The 13,152-nt window shown below is 31.5% G+C and overlaps 1 protein-coding gene across 18 annotated transcripts in view; it reads left to right on the top strand.

Annotated features, from left to right (window-relative positions):
* The window catches only part of LOC128221935 (trichohyalin-like), a 315,209-nt gene that overhangs the window by 118,861 nt on the left and 183,196 nt on the right, over positions 1-13,152 (top strand). For all 18 annotated transcript variants that reach the window (XM_052930638.1, XM_052930640.1, XM_052930632.1 and 15 more), the window contains 2 exons: positions 8,408-8,428; positions 10,245-10,265. In XM_052930638.1, the coding sequence (XP_052786598.1) occupies positions 8,408-8,428; positions 10,245-10,265 (42 nt within the window). The remainder of the gene's footprint in view (positions 1-8,407; positions 8,429-10,244; positions 10,266-13,152) is intronic.

Genomic DNA, 13,152 nt, shown 5'->3' with positions numbered 1-13,152 from the left:
GTTTCAACAACCTTACTTTAATAAAAAATATATACGACATTTTCCATTATAATTGACTTTCATGTTTATTTTTATTTGATGCTATAGATATATAAAACATGCCAGGTCTTGTTGCATGGTTGATTTAAATAAATGTTATATACAGAACATTTAAGTACAGTCTATACTTAATGCGAAACATATAAAAAAGGGGCTTGGACGGGTTACGCAATGAGTCATCAAACTGCTCAAAAAGGGTTAAATTATCAGCCATTAACAATAGCTGTACATATGACTTTTCCCAAAGCATTGCAGGCTAGGCTTTTAAATGGATATTATTTATTGACCGAAAATTATAACTTTAGCGGGTTGCCTTTGCATTTGTTGACGCTATAGTGTTAAACGTTGTCAGTCGGTCAGTCAGTCAGTCAGTCAGTCAGTCAGTCAGTCAGTCAGTCAGTCAGTCAGTAAGGCAGTCAGTAAGGCAGTCAAATAGTCAGTCAGCCAGTCAGTCAGCCAGTCAGTCAGTCAGTCAGTCAGTCAGTCAGTCAGTCAGTCAGTCAGTCAGTCAGTCAGTCAGTGATGACAGTCAGTCAGTCAGTGATGACAGTCAGTCAGTCAGTGAGTGAGTGAGTGAGTGAGTCAGTGAGTCAGTCCGTCAGTCAATCAGTCAGTGTCTCATGTAATTTACGTTATGATCTACATAACCATCGACTAACGTCATATTTCATTGCAACACAGTGTGTTCCTCTCAGTGGGCAACAACTATGCTTTGTGTCCCCATCCTTTAAAAGCATGTTTCTGCCTATCTTGTTGCATTAATGCCATTTATTCATTTGATGAACATAGTACAAAATTGTGTGTATCGGTGTTCATATGTAAATATGTTTGTAGTCGATTTCGTAAAAGTACGTTGTTCGTGACTCTCGCGGTTGTTTTTCTGCTTTTTGAAAAATAACATGACATCTCGCTCAATTATCCAATACAATAGCTTGAACAGTTTGCCTTGCAATATTTCCGGTTGGAGAATAAAACCTCCTGCCATGGGCAGTTCCTTTTCGATTTCTTGAACACTTATTTGCACATGCGTTTTAACCTGTTCACATAATTTGTCGACCGTCTCCAATATATATTGATAGCGTTTGTCTGATACTGGTTCTATTAGGCTGCCTCCGTAAATGGGAATAATAAGCCCATCAAATACCTGCATTTTGCCAAATTTGCTCCTTATAAATGTCTCTTTAACTCCGATGCCAGAGCCTTCAAACAAATGGTTAAGAATACATGTTTTAACTCATACCATAAGGTAATATTTACATTAACACTTCATTCCTTAACGATGGTTGTTGTTTATATATTTCTCATTATTTCTGTATAAAGTGCAATGACATTTTCTATCGATATCGCTTGCGATTGTTCGATACTTCTGTCCTGTCATTAGGCGCAATAATACTAATGGGCGTTGCATATTTACTAAGGAACTATTTTTTTCAATGAAATCGTAGTAAAATCATTGGCAACATGCAAAATTGTAATTTGCAGTAACATTTATTATTTACACACGTTTGCGATATATTTAAGTTTCTTTTATTGTGGCAGATATTGTGCTCTGAATTGTTTTCCTCCGTCTGCAGATAGAGTTGGGATCCCTAATCATAGAAGTACTTGGGGTTTACCTTTTCGTTTTTTATTATTATTTGGTTTATTGATAAGTTTCCTCAAGTTAATGCATACTTTGATAAGATTTACCTTTTGCGTTTTATCTTTATTAAGGATTGTTAGGATAAGAGTGGGGTTTGTGCAAATAAACTGGTTTAACCCCCCAGTAAATTTACATTTTCCTGACGTTACCTAATTTTTGATGAACATACCAATTATTCATATATATATATATATATATATGAACACCGATACTATATATATATAGTATGTATGATCTGTGCTGTTTATGGAGTTTTGTTCTGTTCTATGTTTCTTGTTTGTGATTTTGTGTTCTATGTCTTTGGCGTTTGCCCATTGCCACTAAACCGGGTTTATGTTTAAACATTTTGCTACTGCGCATGTTTCTGTAGCTTATTGCATACATATGAAAGGAAATGATCAAGCGCAACTTCAAAAACAATTCAGCTGCAATTCAATTTACTCGTTTATGTTGAAAACCAACCATGTGCTGTCCACATACTTAATCAAATATGTATGTAAATTGATACTTAAATATGAATAAAGCGTTTCAACCGTTTCGTACACTTTTCACCTTATATAAAGATTATCTATTAGAGAAAAAATGACTTACACTGTACGTATTCTTACTAATTGGTATGTGATTGTAAGGAATTATTAAATAAACTACTGACGAAAAGGTTCATGGACCTAACAACAACATAAATGCAGGTCAGCGGTCTTTTGAAACATTATTCTTAGACCGATCAAAGTGTTTCATATTTCCTTCACCAATTCTACCTCAGCGGCGGTTCACCTAGGTAGCTCATAAATAAGTAACAGTCTATACTTAGCATGCGACAATATCATGTTTATAGTTGTGTACATCTAAAATGCATTCTACGTATCAATTGTTTCTTTCTTGAAATGAAATGAATCAAACCAGGTCGCCAATTGAATAAAAAAAGACCAAAGTGGTCATTGTTTATGTATGTACATGTATGTTTTTAAGATGTCACATTGTTCAGTTTTCCCCTACAACTGTCTAATATTTCTTCCAATGAACATCATTAAATATCTTTCAAAAGTGTTTTTTTCATATTTTATTAGTCGGAATCACGATCTCAAATGATCAGTTATCTTATTGCAATCGAAAAATATCATTATAACGCTTTTCCCATTCCTTTAATCGTTTTATTATGTTTTAAACAACTGTCGATAAAGGCCCATCTTTTTGAGATACCAGATACATGACTGTCAGATACGTTACCAGTAAAACAATTAATTCACTTTAATTGACACTACATAATATTTAACACGTATCAGACACGTGTGTTAATGTTAGGTCGCATATCATACCATTTGTGTAATTTACATGATCGCAGGGAAGTGTAACACACGTTGTGTTGTTTAAAACCTTTGTTTTTGAATTATTTCAAACTTCATCAAAATGGATATTGATAATTATTTATATGTGATATATATCTATAAACGTAAAAGTTTGAAAATGTAAACCATAACTATATATGTGACTATTGTTTTATCTTAGTAACGTATCTGTTCATTGAAATAACGTATCTGGCCACAAAGTAAACTGAACTAGGACAATGTAGGCACTAAATATAAATATAAACAACATAGTTGCACACACAATAAGTGCATTTTCAGGAAACAGTGGCATAGTTTTAAAAGTTTCAAAGCAATGTAATGGCATAGACATTGTACAATATGACATATTTTGATTACAACATAATCGAAGATAATTTATTATAATTCCCTACACATACGGTAAATCCAAGCAGACAACAAATATCCAAGAGGAAAAATAATTAATAAATCAATCATTAAATCAACCAGTCAACTAATCCGTCCATAAACAAGCCAACCAATCAATCAACCAACAAACAACTCAATCAACCAATCAACCAATAATGTGTTAAACATTTTCATTCATATGTCTTGTATCACTTTAGAGAATAAATGATTTGAAGTATTCAATGTGACGGTTGGGATATACATGATGTAGAAACAAAGACAAAGGCAACAAAGGTATTTCTAGTAGGTAAAAATAGTTATCAATTTATTTCAGTATTTATTTTAGTAAAATTTCAAACTCAAAAGAAGAAGTAGGGTTCTATAAAATGTATATGTTTTGAAATTGATTTAAATTAAATATGAATATACAACTTTTAAACTATTTCAAAAAGCGTGTTGCAAGTCTGCACGTTTAGAGATAAAATTATCTCATATTCTTGCATTCAGACACAATTTCATACGGTGTTGGATGTTTTGTTGCGGCAGCTTACCAAAGGGCGTGGTATGTGGCAAAAATCCTTAAACAGAGTAAGGAGAGGTTCTCCTCACCTTTTTAGAGATCTGGAATAACATTCAAATTGCAACTCCACGAGGTTGAACTTACAATGAAACCTGCGCGTGTTAAAACATAAAATGAACCATCAATGAAAAATCAAGCAGAGCATATGCGTAATGAAAAACAAAAACAATACTGATTAAAAGCTCCTTTGTAAAAATGGCAAACTAAGAACTAGATACGTTATTTCTGCTAGAGTGCAAAATTGTATTGTCGTTCACTGTTTAAATTCAGTTGCTGCTTTTTGCGTGGAAAAAGAAGTTCATATTGTTAGTTTCTGAATTAACATTGTTGATTAAACAGTTCCTTAAACATGAATATTGTGACGCCAGATACGTTACCTTATACATGTATAAAAGTTCATGGTTTGAAGACAATCTATAATTATACCTCGAATAAATTTTTTCGTTGAAGGTTGTAGTCAATAGTTTTGATTACGCTCAACATATTCACGCAAACATATGTTATTTAATTTTTGTTACGAAATGAAATATGATATTTAAGTATAACAAACACAGCATTAAATATATCATTAGCACAGACATGCTAAGAATAACATACGTGTACACATTAGTAAGAAAATGTGTAAAGTGTACATAATAAGACATAAATATAGTAGAGAAAACTACTTTAATTAAACGTTAATGTAACGTATCTGGTTTTTAGTTTTATTCCTTCATTAATTCAGTCAATCATATTCTTACCAAAAAGTCACAAATAAAGTTTGAATGCTTATCTTTTATTTTCCGCTAATATGCATTTTGAAATAGGGCAGTCTTACGTAAAATTAATGTTTAATATATAATGGAAGCGTCAGGAACGTCCCATTTCAAGACATTGGTATGTTTTATAAAAAAGAGGTATAATGTAGATGTAGATATAATGAAGATATGTATAGTTGATCCGAGGCATTATTAGATATGTATCTTTACAAAGAAAATGATGCATCAATTCAAGTTGCTCGGAAAAAAATATTTATCAACATGTATATGTATATCGTAAATGCGTATACTCAACAATTGTTAAAAGGCACTTTGTAAATTTAGTGTTGTTTTCATTTATTCAGCACGCCTCTCGTTAGATTTTGAATGTTTACAATATTAATTGTATTAACTTTGATATTTAACATGATCGGGTTTTATTATTTTAAGAGTTGTTAGAGGTAGAGTAATGATTATTACGCTCATGTTCAGGCTTGCAAATGAACGTTAAAGACAATAGTAAAATATTCAATGTATAGAGTTTTGTGTTTGGATAAGAGAAGTTATATATTAAACTTAGTTTAAACTATTCTAAACATACTTGTTATAAGTTACAATTTAATGTAAAACTATATTTTACATCTGGGAAAAACAAAAATGCTTTACTATAAAACAAATGACACGCCCATATGTATTAACCATGTTTAGGGTTGGCAGTGATGCAAACGTCGATTGATGGCCAAACTTTTAAATGTTTAAAAATATCAACTTCCTTTTAGAATGTTCAATATTTAACAAGCATGACTCATATATCGGATGCAACATAAAAAAGCTGTAATAAGGAACCGAGCTTTTTTACCAAAAAATATTTTATCAGATTTCCAATCAAAAAGCATTTACGTTTTCCCGGAAATGTCTTAATACAAAAAGAATATGTTTGTGAGTCAAATGTATTGTACTTGCCCAATCAACAATGTCTTGCGGTTTTGTGTTGGTTGCAGCTATTGTAAAAAAGATATATGCATTGTAACCCAGAAATGAATTTTGTTTAAACTTTATTTAATTTAACAACGATTGTGAAACAAGCTATTACAATTTATATTAAACACTCTCGTTGGCACAGTGTTGCGCGAAAATGTGGTCGTTTGTTGTGGGGGAAACTGGAGTACCCGGAGAAAACCCATCCATCCGGCTTGGTGACCACTAACCAAACTCGCATGCGCCCAGGCCGGGAATCGAACCCGGGTCGCCTAGGTAAGAATCGCGTGCTCGAACCACCGCGCTAATCGGACAAACTGGAAATGAATAACATCCGCGAAATGTTTTTTTTTTCTGAATAACTTTCTCTCACGAAATTGCTTAATAGCTAGTATGAGGCATTTTGACATAAAAAACGAAATACTAATATAATAGCTAATGTTGACATACCTTGCCATAGTAATGTGAATGTGTTTTGATCCAAACGCTGTTAAAACATTTTTTTTGTAAAATTTGTTCAATTCCAAACCAACTCAAAACATGTCGCCAATAATAAATGTTTCACTCCCAAAAAAGATCGTTCCGTAAAGCTAAAAAACATGTATTTGTTAAACGGTTCGGTTTTTGACATTCCCTACCCACTTTTGCATCGCTGCCGGCCCTGAATAACCAATTTGAATTATGGTCTACTCACATGTCTTGCATACAGGTGATTGATGGGTTAGAATAAACCAATACATGACATCTGCAGATCATATAAACACAAGTGGCTTTTGACTTTACCAGACATCAGATACCTCCATTGTGGTCATGTAGTTTTCGTAAATAGCATTGTTAATCGTCTTAGTTTATCATGCTAACATCTGCATATATGTTGAAATATCTCGTCTTCAAAAAGAGTAGATTCACGTCAAACCTGGTGCTAAAGGTGTACTTAATGTCTCATCCTATTCCTCTATATAAAACTAATTTATTTTAGCGTTATCATTGTAGCAGACATATGGCTTAAAAGGCATCAACACATCGTGACAAAGGTGGGAATGTATAATAACCTTCATCAAATTTGAAGTATCACTTTAACACGATTGTTTAAATGTATCATAAATAGCAATGCCGTGTTAAGAGATAGCATGATAACGCAACACTTATCCCGCCCTTGTACATGTACATCTACAGTTCACAGAGAGCCTCAGATAATAAATTTCTAACTAATGCTGGTTTTCTCTTTTCAGCTTAATGAGAGTAACTTTTCTGTAAAATAGTTCATGTATTTTGTTGTTTGTACGAGGTGTTTGGGAACTTCATATGATGGTCAAACTATTGTGCATGATTTCAAACGTTTCTTTTAATAGTTTCTGGTATCCGTAACAACACACATATATGCCATAGACGCAGATCAAACTAGCTAAGTAATCTCCAAATATATTAACAGTAGGATAACACCAGAATATGACAAGTTGATTTTGTGCTTAGAAATGCGAGGAAAGTGTATCCACATAGCACATTGCAACGCACATTATCAAGTGAAGAAATAGTTTTATCAAGTTAAATATTGTTTACATTATGTCAGAAAACGTATATATATATATTTTGACCTGAGTCAAGTATGTCAATAATATCATTAATCCATATGCAGCGATTGATAAAATACCAACTATTTTTCATCAAAATATATGACATTGAAACATGAAAGACTTTCATAAAGGCTTGCAAAATGAATAATTTTATCTGGAACTCATTGTTATATATGTCGTTGCAACTTATAATGCAAACATTTAAACGATATTGGCCCTGCAGTAAGTCTGCGTCTGATTGATTTATGTAAACACTTCTATAATAATGCTTGTTGAAAGATCTACATTATGTAAAATTATTCAAACTGAATCCAGCCTTTTAAATGGTCAAATGGCCGTTATAGCTCAAAAGATAATGCATTAGTAAGTGATTATTATATCATCATTGATATTAGTCATACCATCTCTTAAATGTAGCATCTCGTACAATGTCAACAGCCAAAAAGCAAAAACAATATTCATTAAACTGTCTCTAAGCGTTCCATTAAAAAAATCGATTTACGCAAATTTGTTTCGGAATCTGTAAAAACATTATAACATGTCTCGGCTTTCAATTGATTTTAAACGATTCGGTAAAATAAATGATACATAGGTCAACTTATTTAAACACTGATATGTATAATTATAGAAAAGGGGAAACGAAGGCATTTTAAGTTATATGGTTGAACAAGGAAACAAGATCCCTAGAGATTTAAAACCATGATCATGTCAAGTCGTTATGACTGACATCAAGGTTTATATTTTACTGGGAATACCGTCTAAAAGGGATATTTATTTGAACATCGATATGAATAAAGAAACGGGTCAACGGACGTATTAGAGGTTACACAGTTTTGTCAAAATATCCAATCATAAACATATACATGTAGTTTTTTTTAAGATTTGAATGCAATAATGTTACTGTCCTGATCATATTTCATGATTTCTAGAAGTATCAGAGTATTTGCCTTATACATTTGTTTTTGGAATAATAGCGATACTTAATTTTTGATAAAAATAAATTATTATCGCCCATGATAGACAAACAACCGATTGTCGGCTATACTCAATCATACTCATCTTATCCCTTTTGCACAGTGTTCACATATTATTTATATAAACGTCGACAAATGTTTTACTATTAATGAATGCATTTCTACTTTCAGGACTGAAGAAACGGTTCGAGCGTATGTATACTAGTTTCTTGATATATAACGTTGGATATATCGTAAACTTTTCCATGTATACATTCTTACATCTGAATTGCTATGATAATTGAAAAACATACTTTGTTTCAATAAAGGATTCTAATTGAGTTTTGCTGTATCTTTACATGATATATATGTTCAATCAAAGAATCAATATTGATTTTACTGTTTTCAAATGATAGATTATTACTCATACAGATAGTGCAAGTATTTCCTCAAATATAAATCTGAATTAATTGCAACGTATTTCATGCATGCTAATGATCTTGGAATATGTGAGCATCAATTTCCAACGGGAGGAAAACGATGTTACATTAGTGTTTGCTTTAATGTGAAAATGAAGAAATCCATCCATGGTATACTTCAGTTATATCTTATTGTTTCAGAGACAAATGCTTGAATATAAACATAAAATCTTTGTACGTACATGAAATAGCATTTTTTAATTGTTCACTCCAAAAGTTGTTAATAATTCTTAAATTACTTGTGCATAACATCTAATGTATGATCTTTCTATGTGCATTCAGTATGTACATGTGTTTGGATATAAGATATATGGTACGTCTCCGTCTTTCACTAAAGCTTTAATCATCGTATGATTTGATTATCGTGGTTATTAGTTTCAATGCGATTAAAAATCTCAAAAAGAAAGATATTACTAACTTTATTCAATAACAGAAACCGAATTTGAATCAAACAACTGTCAGAAATAAACAATAAAAAGGAATTTACATTAAAAAAAAAATTACAACTAGGTGTACTGAACTAAAATGAACCTATTAAACTTTTCTTGGTCTCGGTTATAACTAAAGTTTAAACTAAAATTTAACTCATTAATAGCAAATGCGTATTTCAGCCTTTTTAAAATGTGTAAAATGTTTCACAATCATAAGTCTCGCGAACTCAGCCAATTTCAATCAAATATCATCTTAAAGAGCAGGCATTGCTTTGTTGTTGTTTTGACACAGAGTAAACGTTCGCAATTTATAAGCCTCATAGACTCAACATAGAGCAATCAAGGGTCGAATTTTATGCCTGACATATTTCAACAGGTTTTGCAAAAGTAAATTAATTACTAATCGAGGTTTGCTTTGAGGCATACTATCCCAAAATTTCACAATCCTTAAATGTTAACAGCAAAGGAAAATCAAGTTCGTAGCAAAGCTTTTACGGTTAAACGTTAAAGCTACACTCTTACAGATTGAACATTTTGACAGCTTTTTTTCTATTTTGTCTTGGAACAAGCCAATTTATGCGATATACATCGGAACCAGTGATATAAGACTGCTGACCAAAGATCAAATCGCTGAAAGTGAAAAGTAAACTAAAAAAAACAAAACACAATATAGCCAAAGGGCTTTGCAGTAGGTCACATTTGTTATTCTGATTGATTTGATTTAATTATTCCTAAAAGAATTGCCATATTTTACCGACATACAAAATATTAGGTTAATAGAACATATATGGACTCTTGAAAATCGTCTTTTGCGAACCGTTCATTTTAAAGACTTGTACGCAATGTATCTTACTGTCCCGACTATAATTCATGCTTTCTATATTAGTGATTATGTCTTCTTTATGTGTTTACCTGATAGCGATTAGAAATATTTGATTACACTCTCCGATATCAGAGAAACAACCGATTATCGACTTTAATCAATCCTATTTGTTATTCAGGTGTTCACATTTAACTTCATGTATGCAAACAAACATTTTTTTCGTTAACATGTACATCACAAAATCACCACAAACACTCCAGTTGTTTACCTATAACTGAATGTATTTCTACTTCCAGGAGAACAGAAGCGCTAAAACGGTATGTATGTTGGTTCCTTGAAATATAACGTTAGATCGTAAACTATTTCAAGTATACATTTTGACATATGAATGGCTATGATAATGTATTGAAAATATTATGTTTCAATGTTGGATTCAATTTTAGTTTTACTGATGTTTTCAACAAATATGTTCAGGTCGGAAAACACACATCTATCCAAGTCTATTCAATTTAGATCATCAGTATCAATTCTACTTTTCTAACAACACAAATTATTATTCATAGAGCTAGTGTAAGTATTTCCTCAAATATAAACAATGAAAACATCGCACCGTATTTCATGCATGCTTAATTTCCTATGTATTTCAGTGTGTGTATACCACGTGATAAATTCCGTCATAAATGCTATATCGGAAGGCAATTTTTGCTTCGAAAGAAGACTTTAAACAAAGAAAACGTCACTATGTTTTCACCACTTTAAATGAAACATGGCGCAGTCGTCTACGCCGCTTACGTAGCCCCGCCTTCCTTTTTTTTACAGAGTTTGATTGCGAGTTTAGTTTCTTAATACACTTCGAAAAACTTTTTCACAATACGGCCGTCTGACAGAGCACTGCCAAAACAGTATTTCGGAAACAGGTTTGTCGAAGTGTTTGATAAAACTAAGCACCTAACAAAACTTCGGTAATAAAACGAAGACGGTGCTCTTTAATCGGAATAGACTTCCCTTTGTTTTATTTAAAATGGTGTAGTATAAGAAATGTTATCTTTGATTTAAGTCTTTATTTTAAGCAAAATGTTGCCTTCCGACGTAGCATATATGACGCAATATATCACGTGGTATACACACACTATATATACGAGAAACAATTTTAAAAGGGCAACGATGTTACAATCTACTGATGGTTTTAATATAATTGTATAGCAACGTGGTATACGCAAGTTATATTCGTTTGTTTTCTTGAAATATGCGTCAATATTGGCAAATTAGCAGTCGGTCAAAATGTTTGATAAATATTGAATGTTTCTTTTTTTAATCGTACACTTCTATGTTTTGAATATGCTTCTCTATCTCCAAAGTCCAGCTTCAAATACATATATTGGGCTAATAATGATATATGTGATTCATCTTCGATCGTCGTCTGTCATAAAAGCGTTAAACATCACGTGATGTTTCACGCATAACAATTTGTTACCATGCACAAAAATAAGATATTTCTAACTGAATTAAATTGCAAAAACCGACATGCTATCTATAGTTTAGTAGGCAAGAAGGGTCCCGTGCCCACGAAGAACACCATTTTGTTTGATGCATGAAATGCATAAATGATGTCTGGAATTGTTTTTTTTTGTTGATGTTCCCAAAATATTTTTTTTCCAAAGATGCTTTAAATTCAAAATGGCTGCCAAGATGGCCGCCATAAAATGAAAATAACTCATTTTTAAAAAGATGCGCCTTATTTAATACAAGTAAAATATATATATATTCACTAACATGCTAATCTTATAGCGGAATGTAAGTGTTTCAATATTGTTTTGTCAAAATAGACATGTTTTGTTAGAAAAAAAAATATGTAAATAATGTGAAAAAATACTGATTTTAACCTCTTTTTTCCATTACACCTGGAATCATAATTTATTATTTTTAGTTCTTCTTGAAATTAGTATAAAATTTTGATTATTTTTCAGTATTTAAGTATTTTCTCTGAAATTGAATACATTTTAGTCAAAAAAATGACCAACTTTAAAAAAAAAATCATAACCAAAGTGGGTTGGGTAAATTGACCGTTTTACGAATATTTCATTAAAAATATCCAGATATCTCATTTTTATGTTTGAAGACAAAACTAAATAGATATAATTGTAATACAATCAAGGAACAGTTTATGAGGTCTTGGATGTGATTTATATTCACCATTTAAGTGTCAAAATGTACATGGTATACATATAATATAAATACGATTTGAAGGTGAACAAAAGTTATAAAATGGCGTGTTTTTTATTTCTCTGATTACTAACCTTTTATTGTTATCTTTTTTCAATATTAAATGAAAGGAGTTTTTGTTAACAAAATGTAGTATTTACTCTAAAGTGAAACAAATTGAATGAATATTAAATACAACATTTAATCATTTAACACAAGATACAATATGGGTGGGGTAAGTTGACCCCAAAGTATTTTTCTACTCCAAAGATTTGTATATCAAAGATGCAAAAAAAACAAAGCAAACCAATTATTACATGTGGTCTGATCAATGAAGCTGTTATGTTTCTTAACATGCTATTATACTATTTATGTGTATGATTATACAGTTATGTCATATATATATATATAATATAGAAGATCTATATAGAAAATGAGACAAATTTTACAATAAGCCGAAATCAACAGTGTATCCTCTACATTTATTCTATTTTGTTAAAAAACAGTTGGTAATTTTACTCCATTCAGAATTTACACAAAATACCAACTATTGTTTCATCAAAATCGATGACATTGAAACATGAAAGACTTTCATAAAAGCTTGCAAAATGAATAATTTTATCTGGAACTCATTGTTGTATATGTTGTTGCAACTTATAATGCAAACATTTAAACGATATTGGCCCTGCAGTAAGTCTGCGTCTGATTGATTTATGTAAACACTTCTATAATAATGCTTGTTGAAAGATGTACAATATGTAAAATTATTCAAACTGAATCCAGCCTTTTAAATGGTCAAATGGCCGTTATACCTCAAAAGATAATGCACTAGTAAGTGATTATTATATCATCATTGATATCAGTCATACCATCTCTAAGCGTTCCATTAAAAAAAATCGATTTACGCAAATTTGTTTCGGAATCTGTAAAAACATTATAACATGTCTCGGCTTTCAATTGATTTTAAACGATTCGGTAAAATAAATGATACATAGGTCAACT

Source organism: Mya arenaria, chromosome 16, assembly GCF_026914265.1.
Source record: "Mya arenaria isolate MELC-2E11 chromosome 16, ASM2691426v1".
NCBI lineage: Eukaryota > Metazoa > Mollusca > Bivalvia > Myida > Myidae > Mya > Mya arenaria.
This window is presented reverse-complemented; position numbering and strand designations above follow the sequence as displayed.